This window comes from Hibiscus syriacus, unplaced genomic scaffold (genome assembly GCF_006381635.1).
Source record: "Hibiscus syriacus cultivar Baekdansim isolate YM2019G1 unplaced genomic scaffold, ASM638163v2 tig00112249_pilon, whole genome shotgun sequence".
NCBI classification, from domain to species: domain Eukaryota; kingdom Viridiplantae; phylum Streptophyta; class Magnoliopsida; order Malvales; family Malvaceae; genus Hibiscus; species Hibiscus syriacus.
In genome coordinates this window covers 2,398,291-2,415,244 of record NW_024063281.1, presented here as the reverse complement: position 1 = coordinate 2,415,244, position 16,954 = coordinate 2,398,291, and the positions used below count along the sequence as shown (strand labels likewise).

At 32.2% G+C, this 16,954-nt stretch overlaps 1 protein-coding gene across 1 annotated transcript; it reads right to left on the bottom strand.

Moving 5' to 3' along the window:
* Positions 1–3,589: 3,589 nt before the first annotated feature.
* LOC120176684 (disease resistance protein RUN1-like) lies at positions 3,590–7,695 on the bottom strand. Its single transcript, XM_039183065.1, has 4 exons — positions 7,142–7,695; positions 5,982–7,059; positions 5,301–5,606; positions 3,590–5,220 (listed from the first exon to the last, which is right to left on the bottom strand). The coding sequence occupies exons 1-4, from the start codon at positions 7,627–7,629 to the stop codon at positions 3,751–3,753; spliced, it is 3,342 nt and encodes a 1,113-aa protein (XP_039038996.1). The 5' UTR covers positions 7,630–7,695; the 3' UTR covers positions 3,590–3,750.
* Positions 7,696–16,954: the final 9,259 nt, after the last annotated feature.

Genomic DNA, 16,954 nt, shown 5'->3' with positions numbered 1-16,954 from the left:
AAATCTTCAATTAGTTATAAATAATATATTGTATTTTTAGAAATTTAATTGTTATCATATTCTCAATTGGCCTAGATTTATGTTCTCACTTGTCTATTTCTATCATTAATCATAATATGTAATATATACAAAAAATTGTTAATTGATTCCTAAATATTAGATTTATCCTATTGATTAAGGATTTGCTTGGTTACTAATTGATCTTGGGTTTAAATTCAATTAAATTATTTTAGTTTTATTTTTCTGCCTAAACTTGAACAATTTATAAAACATATGTATTATACTGATAATAAGTGTGAGAATTGGCTCGAAGATTAATTCTAAAATCTAGGGGATTCAATCTAAAAATTTAACACATGACTAGAATAAAATATTTTAAAGTTAATGCTCAAATTAAGGCATTATACAAATTAAAAACAAAATCAAGATCAAAGTGCAATAAATTAAAATCCAAGGATACAAATCATATACAAGTAGTGACCAAAAAGGAAGAAAACAAAGCAAGGTTCCAGCGCCGTGAATACGTAACTTTACAAGGACTCGTGCTCTAGTTATACTAATTTTTGTTAATTGCCACATAGACACTTTCGTTAAGTGATAATGGCAGGTGGCTATATCAAAACCATTTAAATATCTCAGTGGTCATATTGACGCAAATTTAGAAATGATAGTCATTTCGCGACCCAACCTATAGTTATATGTTCATTTATGTACTTTACTCTTATAATATCTCTCTACATTTAATTGGAGAAAGGTTTTTATAAAGACAAGAGCATTGTCAAGTTTACTTGGTAAACTACGTTTCATTTTTTAATAATATTTTTGCATTTAATTCTATGAAGAAGGGTTTTTATAAAGATAAGAGCATTGTCAAGTTTACTTGGTAAACTACTCTTGTTTTTTTTATAATATTTTTACATTTAATTCTATGAAGAAAGGTTTTTATAAAGATAAGATCGTTGTCATGTTTACTTATAAATTACGCTTCATTATTTTATAATATTTCTACATTTAATTACATGAAGAAGTATAAAAAAGAAAGGAAAAACAAACAACATTTCATAGGTTAGGTGCACGATTCATTTTAATTCCACACAATCAGCGTTAGATTAATCATTTAATAAATGATCTAATAAAAAATGACTTGTAATATTTGAAGTCAAAGGATGACATTCATATGTAAAGTTCAAATCGTATAAAATTAATTTGATTTAGGGTTCAAAGGTTGCCATATTAAACATCGTGTCATAGTATAAGAACAAAAGATTAAATATGAAAGACTGTTTGAATTCATCCATAAAATGATCATCAAAGATACATCTTATGTATTTTAAGGACAGTGACAGATAAAAGTCTAATTGTCCATCTTGAAATTTAAATTTTCTTCGATTAATTATCTATTATATTGATTAATTTCATCTTGGAATTTTATTTGTGTCCATCATGCACAAATATTTTATGATGTTGTTAATATATATGTATTCTCGTCTTTAAAATTATTTTTGAATCCGTCGTTACTATAGATCACAACCTTAATAAATAAAATTTCACATTAGTCTTAATTTCTAATTAGTCTATTATCAATTACTTTGATAGTGATAACTTCTGCATTACAGGCATCAGAAGAAATTAAATTCTTAAGGTGCATATTTACCCTAACTAGAATCACAAAGGGTAGTTTTCAATTTGGAAATTTACCAATGCATTTGGATGGCAATATTGCGAAATTGCATCTGCATAGACAAACAAAGATTAAAAGAAGTGAAAAGTCCCTCCATCCCCTTGTTCACCACCAACATAGCTAAATCTTCTTTTTGCATCACAACTCATCTCATCACTAATGCTATTACTCTCTGCATCCACATAAAATACATGAACTCCACGTTCCAACACTGTAATTTTTTCTCCAAAACGATTTCTACCAAGTTGACCTTTGATGTAGAACTGAAATGATGTCTCATAATAATTATTCTCTCTTATAATCATATCCTCATGGTGTAATTTACTCTTTTTCCTTCTCTTCTTTATTTTCTCTCTGTCCGCCACCACGTTAATTTTATTATGCCCACCGTCGACCATCGTATATGATGGCCGTTCGGTCTCAAATTTCATGAGTCAGTTCGTCTCGACCCCTGAGTCCGAATATGTGGTTGTTTCACCAAAAAATGTCCCAAAACCCGTCAATTTAGTCTGAAATGTTTCAATTTTCTCACTTTCAATCTCAAATTCGTGGACTTTGAAATAATTTCTGACAAAATGGAGGTCGGATACAGACTCAAGGTATCGAGGTTAAGCGACCCATCCCATTTTGGGACAAAACAACCACCATTTACAGTGGTTGATGATGGCCAACAGTGGCATCCGGCCACCTTCTGTTTTTATTTTATTTTTTTAATTAGTTTATATTAAATAATAATAATAAAAAATGTCACATCATCAACTGTTAGAGAGAAAACGATCGAGTGAGCAAAATGATTCAATTGTAAAGTACTCATTTTAAATTGGTCCTTAAACTTTTCAATATTTCAATTTTATCCCTAAATGTTTATTCTTATTCTAAATTAGTCCTTAATCTTTTGATCATTCTAATTTCATCCCTAACTTATTACCCTCTTTTTAAATTGATCCCCAAACTTTTGAATATTCCAATTTCATCCACAAATTCACCCAATTATGTAATTAGTTTCAACCATGGTTTAACCTAATTTTTTTTTACATATAATAATATAACTTGGACTAACGATTTTATTAACAAGGGTTGTGATCAATATATACGTATAGTTTGTGATGAAATTAGAATGTGCAAAATCTTTGAGGACCAATTTAGAATAATGTCATAGTTTGGGGATGAAATTAAAATATTCAGAAGTTAAAGAACTAATTTAGTATGAAAATCATAGTTTAGGAATGAAATTGAAATATTTAAAAGTTTAGGGACTAATTTGAAATAAAAGTCATATTTCGAGGACATGTAATGCAATTAACTCTTATTATAAATATAAGAGCTTTGTGAAGTTTACTTATAAACCACGCTTCATTTTCTTATAATATCTCTATATTTGAAGTCCAAATCATATATGATTAATTTAGGATTCAAAGGTACATCATATGGGACTCTGACATGATATAAAACTTGATCACTAAAAATATATCGTATCATATTATCAAGAACAAAAGATTAAATATGAAAGATTGTTTGAATTCATCCATAAAACTGATCATCAAAAATACATCATATGTATTTTAAGGACAGCGACAGATACACGCTTTGATGTTCATCTTGAAATTTAAATTTTCTTCGACTAATTATCTATTATATCGGTCAATTCCATCTTGAAATTTCATTTGTATCCATAATGCACAAATATTTTACGATGTTGTTAATATATATGTCCTCATCTTTAAAATTATTTTTGGATCCGTCGTTACTATAGATGACAACCTTAATAAATAAAAATTCACATATAAGTCTTAATTTCTAATTAGTCTATTATCAATTTGATAGTGATAACTTATGCATTACTGGCATCAGAAGCAATTAAATTCTTAAGGACCGTAATCAGAATCACAAAGTAAGAGAAGTTTTCAATTTGGAAATTTACCAATGCATTTGGATGTCAATATTGTGAAGTTGCATCTGCATACACAAACAAAGATTAAAAGAAGTGAACAGTCCCTCCATCCCCTTGTTCACCACCAACATAGCAAAATCTTCTTTTTTATATCACAACTCATCACATCACTAATGCTCTAACTCTCTGCATCCACATAAAATACATGAACACCCCATTTCATCCTTTCATATTGTCTACCAAGTTGATCATTGTTGTAGATCTCAAATGATGCCTCCTCATAATCATTGTCTCTTATAATCATATCCTTATTAAACACAATGCACACATGATGACTGTATATGTCGCCCCAGTCCCATCTCCAAGAAACGCGACTCTCTGTCATGAACTTTTCACCACTGGCAGCTGTCAGTTGGTATTTACATATAAATCCAACATCTACATCTCCGTCTGCAAACCAGAGATTAGCCAAAAAGCATAAAGCAAATGCCAAGAATCTGCTCCCACTACACCCATTTGGAGCTATCTTTAAATTTAACCAAGGATTCACGCTTCGATGCTCAAACTCATTTGCTGGAACTTCATATCCTGGGAAACAACAAAAAAATTGATTTCCTAAAGAACCCCTCCCTTGCCTCCTTGCCCATCTCTGAGCTAGGGATTGAATTTGAAGCACCGCGTTTCTCTCAATGTTTTTAATTGAATCTTGATTCAGGCTTAAGCAATTAAGGAATGACATGGACACCTTTTCATCACGAGGAGTGTCATCACCATCATGTAAAGAAAAGAATGAACTGGAATTATGATCGGTGAAGGATACTTTCTCCAATGAGTAGCAACGATTTGCATTCAAGCACAGCAGATATGGTGGAAGCTCTGAGAGTGTTATAAACCTTTCGCACTCCTCAAGTTCCAAAACGTTAAGGGATTCCAACTTTGAAATATTGCTCGATAAATTTTCCACCCTCCAGTGACTTAAACTCAACTTTCTAAATCCGACAAGATGCTGAATCGAATCCGACACTTGTTCTATTCCAGTGTATCTTAAATCTAAGTCAGACAAATTATTTGGGAGCTCTTTGAGAGATGCCAAATGGTTGAAGAAAGGTAGTTCAACCAAACTTGTACAGTATTTGCACTTAAGTGATTTAAGGTTGATGGCTCCAAATGGATTAGGAATCTTCCTTAAATTCTTGCAACCAGAAAGGTCAAGGCTTTCAAGAGATACCAACTGGTTGAGGGAAGGTAGTTCAACCAAACTTGTACAGTATTTGCACTTAAGTGATTTAAGGTTGATGGCTCCAAATGGATTAGGAATCTTCCTTAAATTCTTGCAATAAGAAAGGTCAAGGCTTTCAAGAGATACCAACTGGTTGAGGGAAGGTAGTTCAACCAAACTTGTACAGTAACTGCACTTAAGTGATTTAAGGTTGATGGCTCTTGATAGATTAGGGATCTCCACTAGACTCTTGCAATAAGAAAAGTCAAGGCTTTCAAGAGATACCAACTGGTTGAGGGAAGGTAGTTCAACCAAACTTTCACACCCACTGCAGCAAAGGCTTTGAAGGTTGATGGCTCCTGATAGATTAGGGATCTTCCCCAGACTCACGCAACCAGAAAGGTCAATTGACCTTAAGTTAACAAGATCCTGTACATTGAAAATATAAAATAATTGCATTATCCACTTATTTTGGATGTATCGAAAATAAAAACAAAAACATGAAATACCTGATTATCTTCCTTCCAAAGTTGTTCTATGATGCTCTGTCTTAGTTTCAACACAACAAGATTCTTTGGATTAAAATTTGATGATAAGCATTTCAAGGGACAAAAGACCCAACGAAGATACCTTAGCTCATCAGAAAAAGATACGCTATCAACTCTGTCTACGGGAAGTTGTTGAAACAAGAACGAAGGACGTGTATAAAGGATGATATATCTAAGATTATGCATCTTCTCAAAACCAGAATATAGTAACGGCTGGTCTTCACGTCGACTCACGAAAAGCTTTATTCCTTCAATTGATTTATTCACCTAATAACAAGAAGCAATATAACGAGTTTCGTTACAGACAAAATTATGAACGTTTCATTAAAATTACTCACTATAAAATATAATTATACCAAGAAACGCTTAGACTAATCAGACATATCTTTTTATTACTGAAATTTTTAGACAATGCAAATACGTTCTCTTTTTTATAAGCAACGAATTAGGTATTTCACTAACACAGTAAATAAATATTGTACTTTTTGAAATTATAGTTAAAATATTTGAAACAATTTGACAGATAACAACATATAACTAAATTAGTTTATATATTGACATTATATCAAATATAAATTTCAATTAAAATCACACAAATATGGAAGGAAAAAAAAAAGGAATATAGATACAACTAATGCTTACTTTATTATATTTGAGCACTTGGATCATGTCTTTAAGACTCCATAACCTACTGCGCTCTCCAGGATCTTTAGATTCTCGGCGAACAATGTCTTTTCCCATCCCTTCAAGCATATCATGCATACAAATCACCCCTTTGGAATCCACTTCAATTAGACACTTATCAAGCAAATCGCTTATTCCACACATTGCACCCTCATACAAGCAACTTAGAATTTCTTCTACTTCTTTCTTGGTTTCTCCTTTCAAGAGGCATGCAATGTCAAGAAATATATTCTTCTCTTGTTCATCCAACTCGTCAAAACTAATCATCAAAATCTGTGAAATCTTTGGTTTTGCATATTCCTTGAGCTTGTCGACCTCACTTTCCCACTCTTTTCTAGACTTTGTATATAGTTTAGAACCCAAAACTTTAAGAGCAAGTGGACTGCCTTGGGCGTACTCCACAAACATGTTCGATAGATATCGAAAATCTGGAGCAGGATTCAACGACTTAAATGCAAATGTAGAAAAGAGTTGAAGAGAGTCATTCTCGTTTAACTTATTCACCTTATGTATTTTGTCAGCTCCTCCATTCGTAAGTACTTGCCTATCTCTGGATGTTATGATAATTTTACTTCCACCACCAAAATGTTTTACACCCATAAGATCTATCTGCTCCGAGTCACTAACATCATCAAGGACGACGATTACTTTTATATTATTGAGCCTCTGTTGGGTTAAGACGGATCCTATGGAGGGGGTGTCTACACAAGTTTTCGAGTTCAATAGTTTGGAAAGAAGTTCATTTCGTAAAGATTCCTTCCCCTGTTTTTCTATTTTCTCTCTAACATCTTGAAGGAAGCAACGACATTGAAACGTTGGAGAGATTTCATTATAGACAGCTTCAGCAAGGGTAGTCTTGCCAATACCACCCATTCCCCAAAGTCCTATTATTCGACTATCTTCTTCCTCAATTAGCTGCAATATCTTTTTTCTCTGATCATCTATTCCAACTAATTCTTTAGAAACACTTTTAGACTTGCTATTCAATTCTTTTATGACATACTCAACGACGTTTTCGATGTATTCAGCCTCAGATCTGAGAAATCATTTTCACAAAGTAATAGTCAAAAGACATGTCGAATATAAGAAGATAAAATATGTATAGTGTCTATGGTTACCTATCGAGTTTGCCGCCTTGTATATGCCACCCTTTTAATTTGCCGATTTCAACAAAGGCATCTCTCCATCGATTCACTTCATCAAGTGGCCTATTCGATTCATGCTCTTCAAAGGATGCCTTAAAACTTCCACCAATGTTTCGGACATGAGAAGGATCAACATGGTAAAAGATGGGAAGAACAGTATGCTGTTGAGTTCCCTTGCGACCCATGATGTTACAGAGTTCGGCTAAGCATGATTTGGAAGAAGCATAGTCGACAGACAAGACGACTATTGAGAGATTTGAGGCTGCTATTGCTTGGGAAAGTGCCTGTGAAAGCTGCTCCCCTTTCTCAAGTTTATCTTCATCGATGAAGACGTTCATGCCGGTGTCTTTCAGAGCTTTGAGGAGATGGCTGGTGAAGTTAAGGCGCGTGTCTTCACCTCTGAAGCTCAAGAAAACTTGATACTTCAATTGACTAGAAGAAGAAGAAGAAGAAGAAGCCATGAAGACATAAGAGAATGATACTGTGATTGATAGACAGAGACAGGAGATAGCAAGAGAGCTTTGGTTTGAGCTGTTTTGAGAAATTGGACCAATAAATCAAGCACTTTCCTTGAAGTTTAATGAATGAATTGTGTGGTTGAGGCAAAAAGATCAAAATTGGCATATAAATCATCCATCATGCGTGTGGGTGTGGAGCCATGAAATTAATCCATTTGAAAAGTCTTCAACCTGCTTTCCACTCTTTTGCATGGACCAATCAATATGCGTGTGGACCATTGAAACCCCACCACAGTCGTTTTCTTCATTTCAAAAATCTTTATGCTGTATTCCCTCCAATTATTCGAACAAGCACTCAAATCCGAAGCTTTTGATTGGACCTATAAATCAAGCTCTTTCCTTGAAGTTTGATGGAATGAATCGGAGGATTCAAGGTAAAGAACCAATTTTGCGAATATTTAGAGATTTTAAGAATTGAAACGATCAACAAATTTGAAATCATTTTTAATTTTTTTGAGTAACCATTTTAACATTTGAATCTTTTAAAATAAATTAAAATTTTAACATTTGAATTTAAATAATTATACAAAATTGCACGAACCAAATGACCTCAGTGATTGATGGATGTTGTTATCTTAGAGATTTAGGGTTCAAACACCAACAATTGCATAATATCTAAGTATTCATTGTCAAATAATTGAAAGCAAACTCTATCACTTGTAATCACTCCATATTAATAAAAAATAATTTATAAAAAAAATTAGAGCCTAAAAATAAATGAAAGTATAAACCAAAACAAAAAGAGTTTACAAATACTCTATGTGCGTGCTTAGCAAATGATCGCTTTAAGTTGATAGTCTCCAATGCAAAACGCATACAACAGATATATGTAATGGAGTGTCGATAAACTCCACCTCATCCAAGCGCCTGAACATATTCAGGCCCGTCCTTGAGCATGGCCAAATGGGGCACTCGCCCAGGCCCCTACTTGCTAGGGACTAAAACTACAAATTTATCTATAATTAAAAAAATAAATTATTTATTTAGTTACTCATTTATTATTTTATTTATGTTTTGGCCATTCAATTATTATTTTTCTTCAAAATCATAGTTACTGTTATATTTTGTTTCTTTTTTATTACTCATCATTAAAAAATTACCAGGAAATTAAAGTGACATTTTTATATTATTTTTTCACTGTCACATCCCGAATCCTGAGTTAAATTAGAAAGTTTTTAAATTTTCTGTGCTTAATCAGGAATTATTAAATGTTTAGGCCCCAAGGGTATAATTTACCCAATTTTCTTTTGGGTAGTTTGAAAACTCCCACTTTTTCTTTATCTTCTTTCTTTCTTTATTTCTTTCCTACTGTACGTGCTCTCTCTTCCACCAAACAGCTTCTCCATGATTTCATATTTCTTTTTAGATTTCTTCTATTCGTTGTTAATCGTGAGGAGGTCTGCGACACCTCTGGTACCCCATTGTTCGTCGTGTCATTTCTGTTCGTCCAGTGGTCTCCATTTTTTGTTTGGCACCGACGTTAGCTTTATCGGAGAAGAGGAAGTTTCGGGTTTTTAACAAAACCCAATTTTTGACGTTCTTTTTTCGCAAACCAACCTCGACAAGTTATTCTTGGTGGGTTAAAATAATTTTCTGGTATTTTTGTTGAACAAATCACCTTCGGACAGTGTCTCACGCACCCCATGCACCGTCGTGCGCGTGTGGGGAAAATTTTGGTTGTTCAAACCGACCAAAACGGTTAATTGTTAGATCGAACCGGTTGGACCGATTAACCAACCCGACTCGTTGACCGTTGATTTTGATCGTTGACAGTTGATTTTGACCGCCGACTATGATCCGTTGACTTTTTTCAAAGACCTATTGTAACATCCCAAAATCAGGGTTAGTGATCAAAATGGAAGTTTTGAAACTTTGAGATATGATTTTAAAAGATTAAAAAGTTTAGGGACTTAATTAAAATAATTTGTGGAGGATTGTTAGTAAATATTAAATAAAGTAAAGGGTAAATTGGTCTTTTCATAAGAAAGATTTTTATCTTTCTTTTATGGGAGATATAACACGTGGAATGGGTAGGAAGATGGGAGATTTTCTCCAGAAAATTCTTCTTCTTTTTCTCCAGCCATGAGTAACCATAGCTAAGGTAAGTTGGTCTCAAGTTAGTTAATTATTTCGTTTTTAAGTTGGTTTTTATTCTTGGAGTGATAGAAAAGCTTAAGGAAAGCTTAAGATTACTTAAAACTCAAAGAGGATTAAGTTATGTAAGATTGAAGGTAAAGAGTTTTTAAGGGAATTATTGAGATAAAGTTAGTAAATAAGTTTTGAAGTGAAATTTGACTTGTCAATGATCTAACTAAGAAATTCAGAGTGTTATAAATGAATTTAGAATATGTTGATTTATTAGCTTGATTATTGAACTCAAGTATAATAGTTACATATGGGATGTTATGATGAGTTGAAGTGAAATAAGTTAAATTGTGTATGTGTGGTTAAGTTTAAAGACATGAAAGAAGAGTAAAATAAGGAATTTAGCTGGGTAATGGATAATTTTTGGGTTTAAGGAGTGGATTTTGGGTTGGTAGTATTGGTACTGGTTGAATGAGTATTGATACTACAAGGCAAATTATGAGGAAATTACGCATGGAGTATCGGTACCTGTATGAACAGTATCGATACCAGTATGGAGGGTATCGATACCAGGAAACATCGAAGCTAATTTTGGTATCGATACTGGGGTAGGGTATCGGTACCCTAGCACTGAAGTATCTATACTGTAATGGTAGTACCGATACTACTTAAGCTAAGAAGTAGAAATTAGTGCTTTATTTAGTTGCTTCGGTAAGAATCTTTTCAAGTAATTCAAATTACGATATTTATTGCATTGTGTATTCATGTAGATATCGATCGAGAGCATAGTTCGAACAAGTTGATAAGTAATAGTCATCGAGGAAAAGATAAAATATCGGTATTGACTACTTAGGCCAGGTGAGTGCATCTTATTTTGAATATAGGATTATATGGAAATTGGACTTGCGATAAGTCTATTTCCTCTAAGTCTAGTGCATGAAGTCATGAAAATAAGTATGTGAATGATATGATTTGTAGGTATGCATGAATATATGTATTGATATGTTGTGTATGTGCTACATGATTTATGTAAAATGAGTTGTGTGAACATGTCTGGTATATATTATATGTATGTGAATATAAGAGAATAAAACATAAATTATATGAAAAGATATGATCCATATGATGTGACATATGTGAACATATGAGAGAGTATATAAGTTATATGTACTACATGATATGAGTGATTTTACAAGAAATGATATGAGTTATGTGATTACATGATCATAAGAGATAAGACATGTGATAAGAGATATGTGAAATGAATGTGTGAATATGAGATAACATGAATGATAATGCCCATGTTATGTGTCATGAGAGCTAGAGGTATAGCTAGCATGCCAAGAGTCGAGGGTTCTACGTGGTCCTTCGGGACATATATGTAATCCTTTGGAACATATATGCGGTACTTCGGTACACTTATTTGGTCCATTGGAATATGTATATGATTCTTAAGGAGTGGTCCTTCGGGACATATGTGATATGTGGTCCTTCGGGACATAGTGGTCCTTCAGGACAAATTCTACTCCCCTAGTGGGGATTATACGAGTTGTGGTGACAGTATATGTGCACAACCTCTATGTACTCACATATATTTGGTTCTCACATGTGTACATGAGCTAATAAAGAGATAACAATAAATACAATATATGTGATTTATATGCATTGTGCTATGAAATGTGTTACAAGAATTATATGATGTTATATGTGTTATATAATGTGTATCAGTGATAAATACAATATCATATGATAAAAGAATTAACGATAATAATATGAATAAGGGTAAAAATATTAATGATGATATATGGGTGTGTATAAATTTGTTTATAAATAATATTATATGATATTATCTGATATTGTGTTTACTTTCTGGTTAAGAAGGTTACGTATAAGAGATATAAGTGATAACATGATAATGGAATATAAGTTAGGAGATATTGACATAAATGAGTACACAAATATGTTTAAATGAAATTATGATCTAAACCTTATTATATTTCTATGTGGTATAAGGTATAGTACAAAGATTCAAGAAATTATATGATAAAGTTATAGGTATATAAGAAATATACTATAACGATTATGTGAAACTAGGATATAACCTATATGACATTGATATATGGAATATATGAAAATAAGTACATGATTGTGTAGATACATGAACATGTGATATAACTATGGGATAAAGAGGTATATATATTATATGATTTATATGAAGAGATAAGAACAATATATCAGTTATGTGAATATATATATATATAAGAGTATGATATAAGTTATATAATTGGTATAAATGTTAAGTACATGATTAAATGATAAGAGGGATTAATGAGAATAATATTGATAATTATAATAAAATTAATAATGATGATGAAAATGATGTTGTTGAAAACATTTTTGATATTTCGATATAACAAATTAAGTTAAATGAATTTTAAGATTTCACAAATGATTTTACAAATTTATATTCGATTCAATTAACCGAATATCAAATTATTACTCCAAGTTTTTCAAGATCAATTTTAATCCTTACTAAATGTGTAAAATTATGATTTGTACTAAAACTATTTTTGAAACAATTTTCACAAAGTATTTTGAACCAAAAACAAGCCTTAAATCAATTATTCAAAGGCATGCACCGATGCATCAGTCCATGCATCGATGCATCGATGAATTAATTGAACATCGAATGCATTCCATGCACCGATGCACTCTCCATGCATCGATGCACTCTGAATATTTTCAAAACATCGAATGCATTTGATGCATCGATGCACAAGCCATGCATCGATGCACTCAGGCTATTTTCAAACATCGAATGCATTTCATGCATCGATGCACACTTGGTGCACCGATGCATCAAGTGTTCCAACGGTCAAAATATTTGAATTTTACACGAATGCACCGATGCATCCTTGATCATGCATCGATGCATGAGACGCTCCACCCAGAAAATTAATTTTTTTCACACAATAACGGCTCTATTGACTCCACTAATTATCACCAACGTTCAGAATTGATTCAAGGAGTATTTAAACAAGTTTAGAAGCCATTGATCAACAACAAGAAACATCAAGCAACTAGAATCAAGAGAGAATCAAAGAGAAAGCATCAAACCTCAAGTTTGAGCATTTTAAGCCTATTTTTCATCTAATATTCATTTGCTTTCAAGAACACTTTTGTACTCAATTGTATTTATCTTTGAGTGTTCTTTTCTTTGTTCTAGAATTGTGCAAACATCTTACCTTGTGAGGTTTTCTTGTAAGTTTGCAAATTTGTAATCTTCTCTTTGGGAAAAAGAGTGTTCTCAAGAGTTGGGGTATACTCTTGAAGGATTTTGTAAGGTTATCTCTTTGGCCTCAAAAGAAAGAACAAATTAGTGAATTTGTTGGAAAATCCTTAGTGTGGATAGCTAAGGTAGTGGACGTAGACTTTGTTTGAGAAAGTCGAACCACTGTAAATCGCTGTGCAATTACTTTCAATTTTCTGCAAAAGCTTCCACGAAATTTTTAATTGTCAATTCACCCCCTCTTGGTCGATTCCGTCGATCGATTAACTCAACAGATGTATTTAGAATAATGATGATATGTGTGCATGTTTATAGTTGCTTATATTAATTGTTTTATGATGTGGGTGTATTGTATGAAATATGAAATATTATGCATTGTTAAGTATCTAGAGTTTCTAGTATATGTGTTTTATGTCTCACTAAGTCATCGACTTAGCGTGTGAGTGTTTCACACGTAGGTTTTAAGGAGATAGAGGAGCAAAGAAGAGCAAGATAGGTCAGTCTCTCCATCCAAAGATCAGATCAGAAAAACATTTTGAATTATGTGTATTTTGTTTTATTGAAAGTAGTTGGCATGTAATTTAAAATTTGGATCAAATAGGCTCTGATAAGTTTTGTAAAATCATATGTTTTATATAATAGAAATTATTCTGTTTATAATGAATATCAAATGAAATTTTAGTCACTTTGTAAAAGTAAATACTTTGAAAAGTCAATGTGACACCTCGGACTCGGATCCGGGTCGAATTCGGGTTGGGGTGTTACATCTATCTTTATATTTTTTGACATCCTGAGTCCGTTTAGCCAAATTCTGACCCAAAAGTCCTATTTTACATCATTTTTCGTTTTAAGTCATAATTATGTTAAGTAAATTATGAGTTTGAACTTACTTTTGGGTCTAATTTTCTAAAGGTACCCTCGTGTCACCAAATCGCTCACCAGTAGACCCTGATCACTATCATTCTATTCAGTCGAGTCTACTCACTCATCCCGAAATACGTATAAGTATTAGATTAATGATTTTATAGTATATTTCTGTTTAGATTATTGGCATCCACATTTATGGAAGAGTATTGTTTTAGATTCCCGATCTGCAAGATCTAGTACTATTGATTATGGGAAACGTAAGGTTTAGCCGATATTGATTATCTCTTATAGGTTTGTCCCCTGACATGTTCAATATATTTAACATGTTTTTATATGTTGTTATCTATAAACATATTCGTGAACTGATTATATGTATATATTTATATTTGCATGACATATCTGACTTCTGAATATTGTGGCATCACCATTAATTTGCATGTTGATGCATTTCTGATATCTGCATGGGATTTATTCCCCGTCCTAATTCTGCATGAGATTTATTCCTCGTCCTGATTCTTCATGGGACCTCATTCCCCGTTCTGCATCTGTTGGGATCCTTTACGTAGGGCTAAATCTCCATTCTAAGTTTTTTTGGTATTCAATTTTGGATGTCTCCTTGTAAGTAATATTCATATTTTGTTGATTCGAAATGAAAGGTAAAATTGTGAATTTCTATTGGGACATTTTGCTGGTAAAATATCTAAATTTTAATATTATTTGATTACTATTTTATGTTTGAATGTTTTGTGGCTTGATATTACTTGATGAAATTTAGAGGACACGCTGAGCTTTGTAGCTCACTCTATTTCTGTTTTTCTTTTTCAGATTAACCAATTATAGGATTGGTTTGGCTATCGGATGTATGGCCTCGATTATATATTGTATAGGGTTTAATATTTATTTCTTAACCTTCTTAAGATGTGACATGAGTTTATTTCTGATTTTGTATTCGGTAAATGTTTTCAAAATGACTTATTATTAATTTTTGTTCATGGGTCCTTTATGCGATCAACGTGGTCACCCTAATTTAGTTGTAACTCCTAGGCTAGGTCTAGAGGGTTACATTTAGTGATATCAGATCACATATTTCAATTATCAGATTGTGCAGCCTACTATAATTCTAAAAATTTGTTTAAAGTAAATTTGTAAAAAGAATTTTAGAAAAGTATGAAAAATGATTTTTGAAAAACCATGCCACAAGATTTTCAAGTATTTTATGAAATTATCAAGACTCCGATGCCATTTTGGAAAGTTACTACCTTTTTGTAATGATAGTTTAATATTTAATATATAACTGTGAGCCTGATTTGGATGTTTGTTGTCGTTTAGACGCCTTAATTTGCTATTTTGGGTATAAGGTTTGAACTCTTGCAATTAATTCAAATAGCAATCACCATTCACTGTTAGGGGGAGTTAACATATGTTTGAACTGAAACGGTTGAGCCAACTCCTAAAGTAGAAAAGATAGAGATATATGTTCTTGATTTTCTTTTAACATTCTTCAGTCCTCCTCGGCTAAACTGCATTAGTAATTCTAAATTTATTCTCGATTTTCTCCTGAAATTAAGATGTGCTAATATCTAGTTTTCAACATTATGTTCAGTTTTAAATGGGAAAGTCTGACCGAAATCTCTGGACTCGTTATAAAATCTCTCTTAAAAAGTAACTCATGCGAATTTTATATTTCTTATAACTAAATGTTCTTCCAAGTTCATCTCGATTGTGGGGTTTGATAAAATTCTAGTTTTATGTGATAATATAAGAATATAAATGGATTCTTGTAATAACGCTAACCTATTTGAGTTCTTATTATGTCACATCATGGTTTTCTATAAAACAAAATATGATTTTTGACCAATATTATATCAGAAATGCATAGGATGCCAATGATTTGTGTAAAGTTTTACATTTTATAATGAAATATTATTTTGGTATGAATTATTTTGAATTCCTTCAAATCCTCTGTAGATTAACATCGATATCTACTAATAGCTTATTTCTTCGATTAATAAATATGATAAGTGTATCATTCTAATTCAATTTAACTAGGGTAAAGTGTTTCAACACTATCATTCCTATTCACTGGGAATTATTAACTCTACATTTGATATTCATTATTCTAAAACATGAGTATAAGTTTTAGAGTAATCTAAATGGGATCTTGATAGCACATTTCTTTGTATTGTTTATATTACGAAAACCGAAAGGATATAACATCTATATTACTTTGATTCAGACTATCTTAATGGAAGAGAGTCAATTTTGGGTATAACTCTGAAAGTATGAAAACTAGAATTTAATTTTTGCCTAGTTTATTTGCCAGTTTATTCAAAATGGACACACAACTTCTTCTTTAGTAGATTCTTTGACGTATCAAAGTAAGATTTTCTTTGACGTTATCAAAGTAAGATTCAGTTTATGCTTTATCGATCATCTCGACTAGCCCGTTTACTTTATTCTGGTTCGAACTAGTTACATTCCCGATAATTGATTGGGTTGCTTACTTTTGAGATTGTTCACTTTGGTGAGTTTCCCTTATCTATAATGACTGATTGAGATCTAGGATTTGTGTCACAATTTAAAAAAAAAAACTCTTTTTGAGGCTCTGTTACATGATTAAAACTTTGGTACAACCTACTATTCGTAGTATGATGGTCTATTTGGGCAATTATTCAAATTTTGAAAGACAAGTTGAAATGTCATATTATAGGGTTCCGAGATGATCGGAGGGATCTTTTACTATTGACTGAGGTTTACTCCTTATCGAGTTCTATGATGAGTAGGACTAATTGCATAATATTGTGAGTTACTGCTAGAGCTTGATTGTGTTTTTGGTTAATGGTTACCAGTCTGACCCGTCCCATGTTATTTCTGTTGAAAATGTTGAGCTGAGATCTTATCTGAGTTATTCCATGTTATTTCTGTTGAAAATGTTGAGCTGAGATCTTATCTGAGTTACGAGAATGAGACTATTTGTATTGTTTCCTATGAGGATCGACTTCTAAGAAACTGAAAAATACCCATGAT